This window comes from Drosophila virilis, chromosome 3 (genome assembly GCF_030788295.1).
Source record: "Drosophila virilis strain 15010-1051.87 chromosome 3, Dvir_AGI_RSII-ME, whole genome shotgun sequence".
NCBI classification, from domain to species: Eukaryota; Metazoa; Arthropoda; class Insecta; order Diptera; family Drosophilidae; genus Drosophila; species Drosophila virilis.
In genome coordinates this window covers 25450805-25471094 of record NC_091545.1, presented here as the reverse complement: position 1 = coordinate 25471094, position 20290 = coordinate 25450805, and the positions used below count along the sequence as shown (strand labels likewise).

The 20290-nt window shown below is 38.2% G+C and overlaps 3 protein-coding genes across 7 annotated transcripts in view; 1 reads left to right on the top strand and 2 right to left on the bottom strand.

The window, feature by feature from the left end:
- The window catches only part of IRSp53 (Insulin receptor substrate 53 kDa), a 32535-nt gene extending 12393 nt beyond the window's left edge, over nucleotides 1-20142 (bottom strand). For all 5 annotated transcript variants that reach the window (XM_015176058.3, XM_015176057.3, XM_015176059.3 and 2 more), the window contains exons 1-2: nucleotides 19867-20142; nucleotides 1325-1981 (exon numbers count right to left, since the gene is read on the bottom strand). In XM_015176058.3, the coding sequence (XP_015031544.1) occupies nucleotides 1325-1369 (45 nt within the window). In that variant the 5' untranslated portion in view covers nucleotides 1370-1981; nucleotides 19867-20142. The remainder of the gene's footprint in view (nucleotides 1-1324; nucleotides 1982-19866) is intronic.
- On the top strand, nucleotides 2746-3667 carry LOC6622934 (uncharacterized). Its single transcript, XM_002048504.4, has 2 exons — nucleotides 2746-3353; nucleotides 3407-3667. Exons 1-2 carry the CDS (start codon nucleotides 2819-2821, stop codon nucleotides 3580-3582), a joined length of 711 nt encoding a protein of 236 aa, XP_002048540.2. The 5' UTR covers nucleotides 2746-2818; the 3' UTR covers nucleotides 3583-3667.
- On the bottom strand, nucleotides 8385-9607 carry LOC6624727 (angiopoietin-related protein 7). The gene is made up of 2 exons (XM_002048503.2): nucleotides 9551-9607; nucleotides 8385-9335 (listed from the first exon to the last, which is right to left on the bottom strand). The coding sequence occupies exons 1-2, from the start codon at nucleotides 9605-9607 to the stop codon at nucleotides 8385-8387; spliced, it is 1008 nt and encodes a 335-aa protein (XP_002048539.2).
- Nucleotides 20143-20290: the final 148 nt, after the last annotated feature.

The following is a 20290-nucleotide window of genomic DNA, read 5'->3' as shown; positions in this document are numbered from 1 at the left end:
TACCCTTCCACACATAAATTATTTATATAATTTATCTAGCTATCGGGTTGCAAAATATATTAATTCTAAGATTTTCTAAGGTCTATTCAATTGTTTTACAAATTCAAACAAATTATTTGCCAGCTCAAAGTAACTACATAAATTATACAACTATCCGCCAGGGTATGCAGAGCTGGTGGTAAATCATTTTCGAATAGTTGGCGATCATTATGTGCGTTTAGAAAATATGAAATTAGTCGCAGATATTTAACTAGAAATGGCCTTCACGCAATTTGCCGTTGCTTTTGGCCCAGTTGCGCGTTGCTTGCATAAGAAAAAATTTGTTTGACTCCGCGTGGAGGCTAGCGGGCATATTATGCCATATCAAAAAAAAAACAAAAATAAAAAACAAATTGTTTTGCTCAGATTAAAAGCACATTTGAATCTAATTGACGCCCAATAAGCACAGTTTTCACCTTGACCGAACTTTAATTACAATATTTTATTGTTAAATGCCATTAAATCGTTTTTAAGACTTCACTTTTGACTTAAAGTTGAAATTGATATGTTTCATACCCTATCTATCTAATATTTTATTTTTATTAATAATGTGTTATAGAATAACATATCAATAGTAGTACAAAGTAGAATTGAATACACTTAAAGACATTTCCCATTTTCAGATATGTGAGAAGAGTTTGTTAAAAATATCTCTGACAACAGATCTTTCCCCTAGCAGATATATGAGGATCATCACGATACTTATCATTTCCAAGTTTGATCAAGTTATGTTAAAATTAACAAAAGCCTACAGATCAGCACCAACTTTTCGGGGGCTTTGATATAGATTTACAGTTTGGGTAAGTTATCTGGTTTAATAAAAAAATTTGGAGTACAAATTCCTAATTTTCGACCGATCATTCTCTATGTAATATATTTAGTTATCCGATGTTGGTTAGATTTTGCAAATATGCGAGGTGCATTGTGAAACTTATAAATGCGTATTTTGAGTAAGATATCTTGATAAACAAAAAAGTTCTTAGTACTCAAACTGTTGATACTGATCTAGAATACGAGTACCTCCTAATGGAGTCGAAGAAGTCTCCTTCTCACACATTTCATGATAAAATTAAAATACCCTTTCACAAGCTTAGACAAGTTTTAGAGATTATCTATTTGATTTAAAAATTGAATTTATAGCAAAACCCTAATTGTTTCATCTTTTACCTGCGCCTGCACGTGCGGAAGCGCCATGGAAAGCAAATTTAAATATCTTTATTAGCTCGTAAACTACTTTAAACTAGAGCAGCAAAAACAAACAAACGAGTAAAAAAGGTAGACTTACCCTATAAACGCCATCAACGAGCTTTGTAATTTCTTCGGCCTCCATTGTTGGGCTTTTCGGACGTGGATTCAAATACGACTACGGCTCTATCGATGAATGGGCAGAGGCAACCCGAAGTCTGGCTGTCTGTCTGCAGCTACTGGGAATTGAAGATTGAAGCGGCAAATTCACTTTCAGCTGCAGCGCCCAGAGGCAGGTCTGACGGAATGGGACTGCACTCGATTTTCACTTTCTAAAGTGGCACAAACATGTACACACACACACACACTGGCACACACACACTGGCACACACACGCTGGCGCTCAAAGACGTTGAACCGGGCCAAAATGTAAACTTGTAACTTTGACTTTCGGCGCAGAATCTTGGAAATCTTGTTTTGAACCGCTTTGGATAATGTCGTGACTTTCTTTTCGGCGGCCACACGAAGCTCCGGCCACGTAACCAACTAAATTAAATGCCAACACGATAAACGAGCCAACTGTTTGTCGGCTTTCAGCTTCTCGACGGCTTGTTTTTGGTTTTATTTCTTTTTCTGCTGGACTTAGATAGCGTTTCGAGTATTTGTTTGCACGACAACTTTTCGGCTACTTCTGCCGAATTACACGAACTACAGTTTCCGATACGTGAGCTGAGCTGATTGAGTTATTATCGAAGGCACTGTAAACAGAAAGAGAAGATTGGTGAATTAAGTATTTGGCATTGAAAACAAGTGTAGGCATAATAAAAGAAATTTGATTCAATTATACGTAAATTAAAGTCGATCTATACATGCATTTAAATATAAATATATATATATATATATATATATATATATATATATATATCTTAGAATCGTTTTCCTTTAAATATTGCCCTTCTACGCGATTCTCATGATGCCACAACCGTTCATGCTTTGATTATTATTGAATTTGTCTCTGCTTTCTATCTCTCTCTCTCTCTCTCTCTCTCTCTCTCTCTTTGTCTCTTTCTCATGATCCCCCATTTTTAACTTTCACGTTCCTCTTCTAATTTTAATCAACTCTTTTTTCATTTGTTCTTTTCTTAGTAATGTAAACGTCTGGCTCCATTGTATTTATGTACTTAAATATTTGGGTAAGTACACATCTACATATATATATATATTAAAATATAAATTAGAATACATCTTAAAGTACTTTAGAGCAGGGTACAGGTCATCTTCTAATTAAAAAGACTTGAACCTTTAGACTTGACTTGACTTTAAGACTTGAACAGAGCTCTAGTACTATGCAGGAAAATATTATCACCTGCCAGATTGTAAATAATAGAAAACTTCCTACTAAACTTACAAGCAAGCTAACAGCAATAAAATACCACAATACAGTATATACTTTCTTAACCAAAAATCTTCCAAAAAATACCTTGGAAACCTAACGTCAACTGAATGTTCTATGGAGCAGCCGCATTGTTTGATCGATAATCAAAACAGTTTTTTGTGTGTGCCTCACTTCAGTTGGAAAATAAATATATTACAAAATGAGTAAACTGGATGATCTTTTGGCCAAGAAGAAAACTGTGGTGCCAGTTTTAGATCTGAGCCGCAGCAATATCCAATCAGTTGAGGAGTTCAAAAGGCTAATGGAAAAGGTGCCAGACTTTAAGATGCGACCGATTAAAGTGCGTGCCGAGGAAATAAAGATACGGGAAAAGGATTATTCCTTCAAAATGCCCAAAAAGGAGATGCGCAAGCTACTGAAACATAACGGGGAGCGGGAGGCGCTTTACACCTATGCCGATCCGATGCCCAGCGAAATGAAGGATGTTGTGCTGATGGAACTGTGCGCTGTGCCCATCGACTGGAAAATGTTGACCACGCTGCGGCCCAAGTCGAAGCTGGAAGAGGAGTACTTCAGTCGCATGGTCGAGATGGGCAAGCTGGAACTGAAGACCGAAGCACGGGACAGACGCGAATTTGCACTAAACAATTGCATCAGGAAAATCAAAAACAAATCGGGCATTGTGGAAACGCGCCTCATCACCTGCGAATCGTGCGGCGAGGAAATGTGCTGGGGCAAGTAGCACAAGTAATAATATATGAACTGTTATCACCTATTAGAATTACAGGTAAATGGTGTGGAGACTTCAACTACGATTTGTATGTGCGCGTTGAGGCCAAAGTGCTTAAGCCAAAGCCCCTGGCGAATACGGCCAACAAAACAAAGCTCAATGGACGCAAGAAATCGACCATAGTTTCCACCAAAATTAAAGTCAAGAAGTCACCAAGTGCAAAACAAAATTAAGGCGCCCACAACTACAATTTTTACCTTATGGAATAGCCCACATTTGTCATAAATACAACTTAAATTTAAATTAATTAAACTGAAATATTAACTCGCATTTCTCTCAACTGTTCTATATATCCCAAGCGAACAGCTCTGGTAAATAACAGACTCTCGGTAAGTCGATTTCACACTGCTTAACAGAGTCTAACATTACGCTGTAAACATTAATAACATGCAATCTGAATTAGGTTATGTCGCATTATTCTGGTCAATGGAAAATTTATTTAAAACAAAATTATTAATTAGTGATAAGTAGGGTAGATGCCACAAAATTCGTAAATTCCCCAAAATGCAAAACAGTAGAAATTTTGAAAACAGTCAGAAAGACACACGTTTAGCCGGCACAACAAAAAACAAGAGCAACAACAATAATAAACGCCAAAAGCAACACTCAAAATGAAATGGCTGAAATATTTAAATTGCCACTAAACAACAACGGAGGCAAATAGCCATTAAGGCCAAGACTGAGGCCGACGCGCGTTGGCGACAACGTTCCCAGTGGCAGCCCCCACATGGTCGCGCCACTTGCTTGTGCAACGATTTGTGCAAGCCTCCAACTCTCGTTCTGCCTCTCGCCTCCTCTCTCCCTCTCAGTCGCTCGAGAAGAATGCATTGGCTGTGTCTCCGCCGGCGCTTGCACAGCTTTTGATTACTAATGAGTCCAGTTCAATTGAGTTCGGTTCGGTTTGGTTTCGTTTCGGTTTCTGTTTCTGTTTCTGTTAGTCGATAGCTCTGATTTATGTGCTTTATTTATGGAAATCTCTATTCGCGTTGAAATTGAAAATTTACTTTGAATATCAAATTTATAGCACAGCACAGCATGTAGCCAACATGAAGTTTGGCCCTCCGAGAGTGGAATTTCAATTTGAACAGCACCAACATTTCAGCATGAAGGTTCTGTAATATATCCAATCAAATAAGGAAGGGAACTCGCGCAGCAGCTACCCTGTAGTTCTAGGAGAATAAAAGCCTAAAATGATCCTATATAGCGAAAATAAATTGTAGCTACTTTCAAAAGACTTGGCGGCTGATATCAATAGTACAGGGTATCAACACGGAAGTCTTGAAATGTTGCCATTGCCTTGTTAAACTTCCATTGCTGGGCCTAAGCTACTTTCAGATCCATCTATAAACTGAAGACGTGCCGGCGATTACGTGGACACAAGTCTCGCTGCTGGTAGGAAAATGAAATGATACTCAAAAAGTAAAGAAATAATAACAATAATAACGAAAAGTATAATAATAGTAATAGTAATAAAAACACGAAGAAAACGCATGGAAATCTTACGAAATCGATTTCAAGCTGACGTATTGCCAGATTTCAAGACGCAAGATAAACAATCTGGAGATGAGCCCAAGTGAGAGTGCCGACTCGCGAGTGGGAAAGAAAGTGTTTGCTTTTAGTAGATGGATTTCACGTGTCTTTCTATGTTTTTTTTCAGTTTGTCACTGGCTTTAAGCAGCGCCACGCCCCGCTGCGCCCCAGTTAGAATTTCCATGATGGCTAAACAAAAGACTTAGGCAACGAACTGGCGAGGCATACAACATTCCACAGGCACTCGCAAGGCTGCCGCTTGCGGTCAGCACTGACAGCCAATACCCTGAGAAGCTGTAGCTGCAACTTCAGCTGCAGCTAAAGCTGAGACTGCGCATAGCTCGATTACGAGTATCTTGCAGATGCACAACGATAGAGTCTCGGGCTCGTACTTGCACTTGCCGCCTTTTCGCTCAATTTATGAGCTAACTGGCTGGCAGGCGGCGTTTAATTACGAGTCTGCTATGCAAAAACGTTGTTTAACTATTAAGAACAAGGCTAACTTGACTATCTGGCCAGCCCAGCTCGATAGACAGCCGGCAGCTGCAGTTAAAAAACTTGTCCACTTGACTGACCATGATAACAGCACAACGAATGGAATTCTAACTGGAAAATACCAATGTTTGTTTTTAATAATTTCAATGCTGTGTGATAAAACGTTTATTAATCTTAATCACAATAGAAATGAATCCAATTCGAGATTTACACTCATATTCCCTTAAGTTTGGAAATCGAACATAAACTCTTGATATATGACTTCCCTTTCCTGCCCGGAGAATCTTCAGTTCCGCATCGATTTGTTAGAGGTTTTGTTTGGTTTGTGTGTTTTTAGGAAAACTTTCGCCAAAACCGACAAAAGTCAACAACAATTTTCCAAATATCAGCTAGACAGACAACTATAGGCAGCTGTCCAACAACAACAACAGCAACAAACGGTTAAGGCCAAAGAGGCAGGCAGGCTGGCAGGCAGTCAGACGCAGCTTGGTGATGCTCAAAACCCTGGGCTGTTATTATCAAATGCTCATCATTAACATTTGCTGGCTGCTGTTGCGGACTGAGTGAAGTGGAGTCGAGCTGCGCCGAGATCTCGACGTGACGATCAAATTGCAGCACATGCGAACACACGTGTGACGATTCGCTGGGTAGCACAAAAAGATTGTTGTTGTGAAAATGAAATTAAGCTAAAGACTGAAAACTGAAGACGCCAACGGGCTGAACATTGTAACAGACAATGCACAGACATGAACAGCTCGAACGGGCGGCGGTAGCAGGCGGGGCTGAGCGCTAAATTGCCGCCAGATATATTTGCAAATGAGTCAGACATAACAGCAACAACAACAACAACAACAACAGCAACAAAACAAGAAATAAAAACAATAACATTGTAAGCCGTTGCAAATTGAGAGGCAAAGAGTCTGCGGCGCCCATTGCCCCCTCCAACCGTACAAATTATATTGGCAGTGAAAGTAAAAGTTTAAGTTATTTTCTTTGGGCTGTCGAACCGAACTCATAACCAAAAGGTGCAAAAAACAGCACTAAGGTCTTCAAATCAAATTAACATATTTCTAGTTTTTGCTCTGCAGCAACTATTTTAGGCGGTGTTAACAATTGCTTTAAATTGGCATCTTTCAAATAGTTAAGACATGTAATAACAAAAATAAAAACAAGAGCTGAAGACAAGCCAGAGACAAGCAGCTAAAACACACAGCTTTAAGAAATGTCGCTTAATTAACCAGAAAATGTTATTTACGAAAATTAATTGCTTTACAGGGTATCTGCCTGTCAAACATAGCTTTTTTACCCTACCTGCCAATACATATAACGTGCTTACAGGGTATCCGACAGTCAAGTGCCATCTTAAAAGCCTATTGACTCGGCATCCCAACATATATAACATGCTTACAGGGTATCCGACAGTCAAGTGCCATCTTAAAGATCTAATGATTCTACCTCCCAATACATATAACATGCATATAGGGTATCTGTGCAGTCAAACCCCGGTATAACAGCCTCTTGACTCTTCTTTCCCATACATATAACGTGTATACAGGGTATCTTGCAGTCATCCCCGATTTGACAGCCTCCTGACTCTACCTCCCAATACATATAACATGCTTACAGGGTATCCGACAGTCAAATGTTGTGTTAACAGCCTATTGACTATGCATCCCAATACATATAACATGCTTACAGGGTAACTGGCAGCTTTTTAGTCTTTCGCCCAACAGAGCCAAAGCTAAAAAAAGAAACATAAACAATTTCTGGCGGCGTTCTATTAACCCACTAGCCGTTGCTGCCGCAGTTGTCTCGTAATTGGCCACACCTAGCACCGCCTATCCATGGGTAGCTTCGACCCGGACCCGATCGTGACTTCATTTTGCAACGTTGCGCACGTAGCTGCCGCATTTCTGGAATCTCTGAATGTTGTTGCTGCGAGCAGAGCCGTCATAAATTAGGTGTAGATGGGATCTCAAAGAGCCGTCCCGGCATCCTCCCCGCATCCACACACACACTTCTAGTTGTACACAACAGCTGGATGGGTGTGACTGTACTATAAGACTAGGAGAAGAGACTGAACTAGCATAGACAATAAATGTGGACTTTGCTTCAATATCTTATCAGGGAGAGTGGGTGAGAGGATGATAGAGTTTATTTGTATCTTGTTTTATAAAATCCAATGTATGTCTGTCTGTTCTATTCTTGCTGCAACCCTTAACATTAATGCTTAACATACTCTGTTAAGTTACATGGGAACTGCTTCTGTTAATACATTATCAATAGAATGTGACGTCACGATCTTACCACACATTTAACATATTATGTTAGAACACATTTTGAATATGCATCGATTTTGTTGGTTTCTTGTTGGGATAATTATGCCCGTATAAAAGGTTTCTAATATTTTGTCATGATATGTGCAACACATAGAAAGAGACACATATACATATGTATGTTTATATGTATTCTAGATCAGTATCTATCAGTGGCTGTTTCTATTAATTGTTCTCCAAGCTTTCTGTTGCATGCGGGATATACATATCGGAACCCGTACATCATATAGCTGCCATAGGTACTATCGGTTAAGATATCTTGACCAACCTCGGCACTTGCTAGTCTCTTAATGCTGCCTAAGCCAAATCTTATCCAGATCGCACTACTATATGCTGCAATTCTTTTGTTTGTGCTTGGAAAACTTTTCAGCCTTCTTCAAACTCCGTACTCTCTCGTTTTATTCAACAATTTGTAACAGTTGTTGCAGCTTTAAAAGAAATTGATTAATTTGATTTCTCGTAACTTTTAGGGCGTATTAGCATTTTGACTTTTTTCAAAGAGCTTTCCCCATCCCAAAGTATGCCATCAGACATCTTCGTATTATAATCGTAATATTTGCCATTTAAACTGCTGGAAAATAAAAATAAAAAACCACACATTAAATGTAAATACATTAATCATTTGAATTAAGCTGCAACAATGAATACCTTCTTATACAAAAACGATACCACCAGCCACCGCCATAGTCCTTGGCGCAATTTGCATAAACATCTACATCATTATCACGATCGAATGTGGTGAATTGCTGATAGTTGAGGTAAATCAAAGCATCCTTTGTTGCATTGCCCACAGCCTTATCAGAGATTCTCAGTCTGTATAGATCATCCTCGCCAGCGATTGTGAATTGTTCATATCTGTAGTATTTGATGATACCATCAAAATCTTCCATATATATGTAGAGCTCATGGGGTTGGCTGTTCGTCAAGCGATGAATATTCTCCAGTCCCAAGAAAAAGTCACCTACAAAATCACCAAAGCCGGCACGATATGTTTTCCAGTCCCTATTGAAGTTCTCCTTGCCATTGATACGCTGTTGGATAACCGTCCAGCCAGGACCTGCTGTCGCACTATCACACAGCACATCGAACGGTTCTTCTTGATCCGGCTTAATCTTATGAATTCCCGGAGAGTCAGCAATGTCGGTACATTCACTGTAAACAAGCTTCTCTTCGTAGCTTTTCAAATTCTTGGCGCAAATGTTGACTTGGTTTTTGATTTCGGCTATTTGTTGGTCCTTTTCATCAATTGATTTCTTTTGTTTCTTCAGCTGCTCCTCATACTTCTGAAGTTTTAAGGGATTGGAAGTGGGTTTACCCACTTCCTCTTTTATCGATGAGACGTTCTTTGTTAGCTCTTTAAGTGCCTCGATGACCAGTTCATTGTGTTGGTTCAGTTTTTCCTGCAGCTGCTTAATTTCTCTGTCGTTGCCTTCAACTTTATTGTTATTGTCATCTGATGTATATACTCTAATAATGGTCTCACTGCCTTGTAGATGTACTTTCCGCACTTCTCCTCCGCTATTCTGGTTGCCGTAGACGGCTAATAAAACAGTACGATTTATTTGCTGCAGTCCGCACAAATGTTAAATAAATAATTTGAGTTTACCTCATTTTTGTTAACCTGTGCTTCACCTGTGATCAGGCTTATATATATTATATATAGAAACACAAAACGTTTCATTTTGATGGCACTTCGATTGCAATCTGGAACTCAACCGCATTCGACGTGCATGCAAAGAGACTGAAACATCAAAACCAGACGAAAAGTGGCATCACCAACTTTCTCGAACTGATAAGAGATAAGCCTAGGGTCAGGCACGGCCAAAAGCGAAACCATATTGTCTATGCCCGACTAGGCGATACCCTGCACACAGAATTAACCATGGCTTGCAACAGCTTTCAAGCAAGTCGCAAAGGCAACAGCTTGTTCAGTTTGCCAAATTCTGACCTTATAGATCGACTGACAATTGCCAATCAGAATAATATATCACTTGGAACCAACTACAGAACATTGCCAATAAGAATTATTGTATGACTGCGTGCGTCAGTGCCCAGGAATGCGACCTTGAGCTGTCGCCGACGTTGTCGTCGACGGCTGTTGAGATGTCGTGACTGGCCAGGCCCGGGCTCGGTCCCTGGCGAATGACAAGTACAACTGAGCGGCAAACAAGGGGCAAACGCTTAAAGGTACTCACAATAAATACGAAGATATCGCAGAAGCCGAGTAAGAAATCGGCAATCAGAAATCAGCATCGCAGCAGAAAATAGCACAAGTCTCATACAATAAAACACGTTTGACGAACGCTTTGATGAAGATGAAGATTGAATATCTGTCAGATACATGTGCGCGGGCAACAACAGCGCACACACACACACACATTGACAAATGTGGCAACCAACCGCTGTAACACAAACAACGACAGCGTTCACTTTTATTTTCAGCATTGCAACCGCAAAAAACAACAACACCAGCAACAACAACAACAACAACAACAGAAACAATCCAAATGGCACAACAAGCCAAATAACAAAGATCAAATGTATTCGAGTCTCAGAGAGAACAAAGCAACAACTACAAATATGCGGTACTTATTTCAACTGTGTTTGCCAGTACTGCATATACCCTGTAAGACATGTGCCGTTGCTAAAGGGTATACCGATCGCAAAAGACCAATGTCAAATATTATTATAGGGTATAAAAATGAAGTCAGAGTCACATTTGTACCCAAATTTTTGAATAATTATTTAATATACTTTTATTTGTGTTCAATACAGTATAAATATTTATTTTATTTATGTTCATTTTGAAGTCGAGATATTTTGGCCATTTCGCAGTATATCAAAAAAGAACATGCTTTTCATATTTTTTACACATGTGAATTTATAGATTTCTAGGGTATCTAGCAGCTGTGCACTTTGCTGCGATTACTTTGTTTAACTTTCGCAAAGTTAGTTTACTCTGGACATTAGGAAAGGCTTCATAAATTGAAAGTCAAGCAACGACTCCCACCTCGAAATCTAATGCTACCCAACAACTCGACACGTCTCAAGGTCTCAATCTCTTATATATATATATAAAAAAGTGACTATATATATATGCACCATATATCTCATATACATAAATCAAGTGCGTATATACGTTTCTTATAATTAAAGCTCTACAATTTGCGAGTGCTTCATTAAGCAGTTGAAATATTTTGGCAGTCTAATTAAATAAGTAAAAATTATTTGTTTTGAGCTCTGCTAATGAACATTTATTTATGGTCATATGGGCATATAGATAGAATATATATTATTCGAACTGTTTACTCATAAATTCTATGAACATTTTATTCAGGGTATTGCTTTGGCATTTTAAAGCATAATTTACTAATTCTTAACTCTAATGATATTAGGGCAGCTAATAATGAACTTTTCTTCAAGATTATGTTGATATTGTGAACATCAAAGATATGTTAACTATTTAGATGAAACGCACTTCCAACTTTGGGTATTCTTTTGGTTATCCATTTTACATAAGCTAAATTCTAAGTTCCATCGATTTTTTCAGCTTTTGTATTTAAGTTGAATTCTTGCCTGTTTCTGTTTTTGTTAACTTGGTAACAGTTAGAAACTTTGAGCGCAACAAAATGCCAAACGGCAATAGCAAAGTCAATGAACTCTTTTTTTTTTAGTTATGCAGCTGGAGACCCAATTGCATAGTTTAACAAACTATTGGCAAAACTGGACTAAGATTGTTATTTGTGGCGTGCCGTAGACATGATTAAAACAAATCTTTCTCAATTCGAAATGGCTTGTATCATTTTCGCAACGATGGCCGAAATTAAAAACCTGTTTTATGGCTGTGCTAGAATTTCGTTTGGTCACATTTGTCATATCATTTCTAATCATATTCTAGTTAGTTGCTGTCTAAATTCAATTCAAAGTCGTAACCGGTTTTAATACAGGCACATGTAATCGAAATTCCCTTTAGCAAATTTTTCTTTGATTGGGCATACTTGGGAACGTCGAGCTACTAATTAATCAATATGCCGCAGACTTTTTCAACATTTTGTGAAATAAGATGGCTTTAGAAGCTGAACACAAAAGCTCAACGGCTTGGCCATAAATAACAGATGAAGGCAAATCTTAGAAAATGTTTTTAAAGTATTTCCTATAGCTGAACCGAAACTGGAACTCTGTGCCATGAACGGTTCACAAATAAATGCCGTATTAAAGGAACCATTGCAAAGTCTAATTAAATTGGAGGCATCATCATTCATTTGGCTGCTTTTTGCTTAATTTAAGCAAATAAACGAACGCTACGGAAACAAAAGACTTAGGCAACAAACTTGGCGCGTAATTACAGCTACGTGCTGCTGCGCATTTTGTGTTAACCATTTAAAGCCCAAAGCGCTAATAATAGCAAAAGAAGCAAAAAAAAAAAACTAAGCTTAGAGCAATCATACGCCAGGTTGGTCTGCTTGTGGGCAGCGCATGTAGAATTCAAAGAGCTGAAACAAAAGACTCGAACAACAAACTTGGCCTATGCCATGAAATTTTCATAATTAGCAGGCGTGCGAGAGAAATTCCAACGAACGTGACCAAAAGCGAATCAAAATCTCTTTTATATACATATATATGCATATAGATAATTTCTTTCAGAGTTAAAAGGCACAAACGTTGAAGCTGTGTGCTCAACTTATCCGTGCATTTAATTAGCCATTTTCACACTTTTCACTTTCAACAAGCTGCCAAATTGTAAGAAATTGTATGGCGTCTGACGATCTCTTCAATGAAACGCAAAAAAGCCATTAGGCTTGGCTTTGACAAGACGCCTGTATCTGTATCTTGTTGCCTCAACGTATCTGCAAACGTATCTGCCGCTTCCTCCGTTTAACTCTTGACTCTGCCGGCGACTCACTTTCAAGTGGCCAATTTCGTAGCTGCCTTTTTTTCGCCTTCTCATCATTTTGTTAATTGAAATTTTCCCATTGCATTGAACTTGAAAGCGCTGCCCAATCGCGCCGCGCATTGGCCAAAAGTACAATTTCCACTCGAAACTCAACTTGTGGCCACGACTCGCCCACTAATGTATTTTTTGCATATGTTGAGCTTAACAGACTTTCTGTTTGATTAATGCGCAATTAGATATTGAAGTTTATTTGTTATGTTTTTTGTTTTTGCTCTAACCGCCAATTGCACAGCCAAAATATGTGTATGAATAGTTAACAATCAAGTACCTATTTCATATGCGTGAATACCCAAGGGATGAGCTCAGTTTTGATTGGCATATTGTGCAGGCAAAGGCACAAACCTGTTAAAGGGAACACAAATTGTATTTATTTATAAATTAGCAAATGCCATTAACCTAAAGTTGGCCATAAAGTAAATGATTGAGAGATTGCGATGATATTCCTATTTAATTGCCTTTCACATGTAAACAAAACACACTAAAACATAAAAAGTCGCACATAAACATAGTCAAGCGTAATATAGGGAATACATACTATAATTAAATATTGATTGAGAATAATTTTTATAGCTGAGCGCCAAATTATATGTGTGCCGTCTAATACTTTGAGTTGTATTGGGGAAATAAGAAGAAGAAAAGGAAAACAAGATTTGGCATGGAATATATTTAGAGAGTGTGAAAAGAGATTAACCGAACTTTAAGGGAAATTTTAGATAGTTTCCTAAAGCACTTTTATAACTTTATTGTCGCCTATTTTTACACAATATTTGAGCCTTAACTATTTCGCTTGTGAAAGCCAAGTCTGAGCCTAGGAAATTCTTAAACAAAGGCATTTTTGGCACACGCATAAACCTGATTAAAGTCGTGTCGACTTTTACTTTTCGGTTGAATGTTTGCCAAAGAAATTTACTTGTTAGCTAGTTAAAACATTTTGGCTGCGATTATTTTGCATGTGCGGCCAGCAGATAGCTACTTATACAGATTTTTGCCCCCTTTCGCCAGCTGCCATCAATTGACGAAGGCAACAACCCAGACTCAATGCAAATGGGCCATAATCAGCGCAGCGGGGCTATTAGCCAGCCACTCAATAAACTAAAGGCTAATTAAATCGTGTTGGTAATTTATAATACAGCGATTCGTCTAGCTGCAGAACGCACTCGACTGCCAGATACCCTGTGCCAATGCAATGTGTGTTGCGTGTGTGTGTGTGTGTGTGTGTGTTAAATGCTATTTGGAAATTGTTACAAATTATCTGTGGCATGCACAAGTTGCTGTTTGTTTGCCTTTGTTGTTGTTTGTTTTACCCTAATGCGATTTGCATTGAATTTGGCACAAGATTTTCTTTGTAGTTGTTGTCAGCCTGGGCTGGGTAATGGCATGGGTTGGGCTTAGGCGGCGGCACCTGTACGGTCGCCCCGCATAAATCATGGAAAACCGAAATTTGCAGCAAAGCCTTTTAGGTGTGAACTCTCGCTTGGCCATGCTGAGTTTTGGTCATTTTTTGATTTATTTTTAGGTCAGTTTGGCAAACAGCAAATCGAACTCAAGGCAATGCGCAGATACAAAATCAAATGGGGCTCGACATGCGTTCGATAAGTGCAAAGTGGGCTAAAAAGCTAAAATGAAATACACGCAGCAATAGATCTAGCTACAATTTCGGTGCAACTCAATTAAATTGGCAGATGCAAAGAAATAATCGTACAACTGGGCGTATGCGCAATTTCGTTCGTTACATGCGAACACATTTCGGTATTTTTGAATGAAGCGTTTCGAGTGCCGAGTATCAAATTTTGAAAGAGTTGAGCCCCAGACGTTTGTCCAAAGATTTTGATTGATTTTCTATGGAAATAACAATATCAAAAATCAAAGCGTCCGAAATTGTAACAAAAGCCACAACACACAAGTGCGCCACGCCCACAAAAAAAAATGATTGGCAAAATTGGGTGCCGCAGGTAAGCACATTGCCACATTCTACGGATTTCTAAACAAGTTGGGCCAAAACTTTCAATTTCGAAACTGAATGCCAGTCCGAAAACTTGTTCTCAAAACAAAGGCGAGAGCATTGAATGGAAATCGCAGCAATTGATAGATCTACATTTATTTTAATAACAATTTGTGAATTATTCACTCATTTTTTTTTTTTGTTATTGCTCACGTTTCATTTAATTGTGGACAGCAGGAAAAGTCAAAGAACGGATTTTCAATTGATTAAACGAAAATCTAGTGCAAATTTTACTATAAAAGCAGGAATTCGATAACGATTTTTATCGATTGCTTGGAAGCGCAGTAGGTTATCGATTATCGCAAAAAAACTTGATCTGCACAGGCACTTAGAGGAACTACAGCTTAAATGTCAAGTCTCTAGCTCTTATAGGTTCTTATGCACACGGACGGACGGACAGACGGACATGAGTATTATACGATTTTTTACCCATTTTCAAAGGGGGTTCGAGGTGAGTTAATTTCATCGCTTGAACCAACTCCGAATCGAATACAAACTAAAATAATAGGCTAAGCCTATATACTTGCTAAAGAATTACGATTTTATGACTTACAAGAGTAAGAGAGGACTCCGAGCAGAAAACCCAGAGATCATCTCAATGGACCCGAAATAGTTCAAACAAGGCATTGTTAGTTAAAACAAATGTAAGGAACCCGCAATTTCATCCGTAATTGACTTATGAATAGATATTACACAAATCACATTTCAACAAAGAGCTAAGGAAGAAAGATTAATCAACAGAAGTCTACTGGAGTGGGACGGTAACCGCACACGACGATCCCAGCTTAAACCAATAAGAATTGTTTCTGCTTTCAAGATATTCATGAAAAATGAATTTTATCAAAATTTAATCATAATTGCCCGCTCTACTGAAAATATTCTGAGCCTTAAATATTTTCAAACAGAAATAGCGCGCTAAATTTAACCTTAGATCTTTTGCCTTTGAAATGTTAAATGAATAACATAATGTTAATAACATGTCTAAAAGTATTTCTACTCAAATAGTGAAAAACCATATATATATATATGTGAGTAAGAGAACGTCACAAATTGAATCCATTTAGAGCGCAAAGAATTTGGAATTGGTTTATTTATGCTTTGTGCGTTGAGTGCGAATTGAGAGCGGAAAACGTTCGGACTTCGATTCGGACTTCGATTCGGATTTCGATTTCATAGAATCAATCGTGGTGAATTGTCTGGCTCGCTCGCTCTGCCAGACAACTTTCAATGCAAATGCAGCTGCTCAGCGACTTGTTACCGTTACAAGGCGCTGCTTTGTATAAGAGAGTGTGGGTTGCGGGTGTGGGAGGCGGGGCGCTGGGCAGAACTTGTTGTGCGATTGTGCAGGGTGGAGGGGGGGCTATGTTCGGTGACATATTATACGGGGTTGCCTGCTTCACTAACTGATGAAAAAATGTGGTTACTGTTAATGTTAATGTTGTTGCTGCTGCTGTTGTTGTTGCTGCTGTTTTTGCTGCTGTTGTTGCTGCTGTTGTTGTTGTGGTTAACTTATGCACATGAGCATTTTTCTAATTAAGTCTATGTATTTTTTATCATAAACTTTTGCATTTTATTTATGTTTAGCTTATGCTGGAATTTATGCAGGTGAATGGTAACTTTCAATGGGTTTTACCTTGGAATTTATTTACGAATTGTTTAAGAAGTTGTTTATGCATTTATTTGCAAATAAATCGAATGAAAAACTATATTCGTATATTTGCGAAAATGTTTGCTTTGAGATATGAAAATGCACAAGTCTGCCAAAGCGTGTCATAAATTTTGTTCAATTTCTCCCAAAAAGTGTTTTTTGTCAAACTCAACTTCAAACAGTTTTGCATTGAACAATTAATTTGCGTTTGCAAATGCCTATTCGATGGCAAAACCGGACAGTGAGGGTTTTCTTTTTCGAGTAACATTCATGGAAAATACAAATGCAACGTGCTCCATGTGCCGGCTCAATCCATTTCCATTGCCATCAACAACATTAACCAACAACCAGTCGACGAGGAGTTGGCAGTTTGTTTTGGTCTGGCCAGGCCGGAGCTGAAGCTGAAGCTGTATCCAAACCTGGCCAAATGCTGATGAACTTGTTTGCGGCGGCCAACACGAAAAAGTGAATGGGCCGAGCGGACAGGGCGGGGGGAAGGCGGCGTTTGTCGCCCCAACAATTTGGCTAAAGTTTAATAAACTTTATGAAATGTTGTCCCGAGTGGGAAATGCAGTCGCAGGCCAACTTCAGGCAAAGTGCGAGACGAGCCGATAAAGGAAATTCAAGGAAAACCATCGAACAGGAAGCAAAAATCATTCACATTAGAAAGTTGAGGCCAAAAAACTAACAAATATTACAAAGAAGAAAAAAAATACGCAACTAACTAAAAAAAAAGGAAATCTGTAGACGCTTCTAGATTATATAGATGACATATAGTTGAAGAAGCTTTCGTAATAGATATATAGATATAAAAAGATATATATCGTAGATTATATATATTCTTGAACCTTTAAAAACTAGTCTCAGAGTCTTAAAAGAATTCCCTCGAAACTTTTCAGTAGGTTCGCCTTTCTGTTCAGGCAAAACGGAGCATGGCATCGAAACACAATTTCTTATAAGAATAATTGCAATTCTGATTGGAAAGCTTTATCCAAATAGCTTGATTAAACTTAGAATTTAGTAGCTTTAATATGCTATTTAAAGTTTTTGAAAAATCGAACTGTGAACATATCACATTCGTTTGAGAAATAGAGATTTAATTTAATAAATAATAACTTTATATTAATTATTTTTATTTATACATATTTATATTAATCGAAAATTTTAATAGTTGTATTAACAATTATAGTTTGCTCGATTAGCTAAGCTTGTAAAACTGAGGTGTATTTTTTTTTTTAAGTTAAAATTTTTATTTTTATTATTTTTATTACCATTAAATATAAACTTATATGAAACTACTTTATGACGCTTTTTTAAGCACTTTAATGGAGAATATCTAGCAAGTTTTTATAGCTTGTCCAATCACATTGTGGGAGCTGTCTCTGGAGCAGCTCACACGAGCAGAAGCTGCCGGAGAAAGTGGACCAAGGGGAACGGATCGCCGCGAGGGTTATCATAACGAGCACAGGTATACGCCAGGTACACATACAGGTACACATAGACGTATGCAAAAGTGGATTGTCAGAATCGGATAATAGCATGTTGTACAGCAGCAGCGAGATTTTGTTATGTGCTGCACTCGAAATTGTATCTAATGGATGCGATACTCAATAATGGCACACGGAAAGCAATCCAGGTGAGTGGCGGCAGGTGTGTAATTACCGCAGTGGACTCCTGCCAGTAGCTAGAAATGAACTGATAAGCTCATAATTAACAGGGGCAGCAACCAGTTCCCAGTTGCCAATTGGCATGCCCCCCCCCCTTCCCACCTGGTCTGCCCCCCACCTCTGTCTGGCGCAAAAAAATAAAATGCTGAAATATTTTTAAGGCGTGTTTCTTCTCTGATTTCAATAGATTTTGCGTTGTTTTTGTCTTTAATGACTTTTGGCCATTTGCTATGGCCGCGGCTCTTGGCCAAGTTAATGGCTTTGCTTGGCTTTTGTTCTGCCAGAGAATTGGCTCTGATTTACGTAAGTGATTTGCTTGCCGGCACAGTAAGTGGCAAAAGACCGCTAGAGGCAGCTGGCAGCTACCTGGACAAACTATCTCCATGCTGAATTCAAAGAACACCTGCTGAATGCCTCAAATGGGTCAGATGTCACACATGCCAAGCGTGGCTAACAGCCAGTCAAATTAATTAGCTTTAACAGTGTCTGCAAATTACATTCTCACCTCCTTAATATATATAAATGTATTTATATGATTATCCAAACTTAATGAAAGTCTAAGCAAAGTATTCGTAAAATATGGCTGAGGGTCCGTCAGATATGCGAAATCTTGATAAACAGACAAGTTTTAGAAGGAACAACAACATTTGCAACTATCTCAATTCTCTTTATTAGCAGCTATATTATCATATTTATCATACATATATATATTTTATATATCATTAGTGGTCCGATGCTTAGAAGATTTACCATATATTTAGCATAATGAGTTTAAACTAAATACATACTTTAATTATGATGATAATGAAATCGGAAAAACTCACACTTACAGCGATTTTGAGATTTGACAAGATAGGGCGAGAAACTTAAAAGAAAAATCAAAGCATGAAAGGTTGTACGGCTTACTTGACATCATGAGAATCGCGTAGAAGGGCAATATTTAAAGGTACGTTTCTTTTGATTTGCAGCAGTGAGAAGTGATCTCTAGTCGGCACTAAATTTATGTAAAATTTCAATTTAAAAATTAAAATTGATGCATAAGTAAATTAAATTTCATGTCATTATATTGAATATATTAGGGGTATTCCACTTTTTTTTTCAATTACACTTTACTTTGTCATAAATTTGATAAACAACAATTCGGAGCATGCACATGTCGAATAATAAATTGCGAATTTGTTTTGTTGCGCATTTAACAAAATTCTGCGAACAGGCTTCGAGCAAAAAACAATAACAAAACATAGCACATTAAATAAATGCCCCAAAATGAGAACAAGCCGCTTGCCAGTTAACAACAAAGAAGAAGAAAAACAATCAGTAAAAACAACAACAACAAAAAAGACTTAGAGAATTTGTGCGGCAAAACACACCTTTAAAGCCCCACAGATGAGAAAGAAGAGTTCAATGCACGCAAATCGGATTAAGCAAAGAAATTAAGTAATACACCATGCAGACAGATAGATAGATAGATAGATAGATAGATGTGCGGGGAAAATGCTGGCGACCTGTCATTGGAGAAATGGAAACGGAAAACCAAATCAAACGCAACAAAACTGAGAACCGAACCAAGCAGAATGTCAGGAAGTGTAGAAAGAGGAAGCAAACGGTGGAGCAAAATGTGAGAACATGATATTAAATGGAAGTAAAGTCAATTAGTTAGTCCAAAAAAAACTAGCGAAAAAAAAATAAGAAAATGAAAAAAGAGTACCATAAGAAATGCAAAAAATGTGATTTTAATAAATATTGAAAGTATTAAAAACGTTGTCAAATATTTAATCAAGCCAGCTTTAATAGTTTGTATTAGTGTTGGAAAACACGCGCTTACCTTTAAGTTCCTTAGCGTTAATCCAATTGGAATTGAGCACTTAAACACCTGTGCACACTTTACACTTGCAACACATCTATTTTGTATCTATTATTTAACAATTGTGTGTTTTTGTTTTGTAAACGTTTCAACTACGTATTTCGCATGATTTTCAACCGTTTTAAAATGCATAAGAAATACGCGCAGGCGTTACGAGTTTAAGGCTTGGTACAGGTACGGAGGCCGAGCTTGCCCAACCGATTGCGACTAAAAATAACAACCGAACGCATCGAAGCTTAAAACTCAACTGACCGAAGCTTTTCAGCGCTCGAACGCTGCCGCGCCCAAAAGCTGCGCGTGAGCGCGTTGAGCTTTGAGCAACACATTTGCATGCCAAGTCGCAGTTGCGAGCGAGCTTTAGCTGCAGCTACAATTTGCATGCCCA

Coding starts and splice junctions, on each gene's coding strand:
- LOC6622934 (XM_002048504.4), top strand. CDS start 2,819: ATGAGTAAACTGGATGATCTTTTGGCCAAGAAGAAAACTGTGGTGCCA. Junction 3,354..3,406: donor CGGCGAGGAAATGTGCTGGG/GCAAGTAGCACA, acceptor TTAGAATTACAG/GTAAATGGTGTGGAGACTTC.
- LOC6624727 (XM_002048503.2), bottom strand. CDS start 9,607: ATGGTTTCGCTTTTGGCCGTGCCTGACCCTAGGCTTATCTCTTATCAG. Junction 9,336..9,550: donor TCTCTTATCAGTTCGAGAAA/GTTGGTGATGCC, acceptor TGCGGACTGCAG/CAAATAAATCGTACTGTTTT.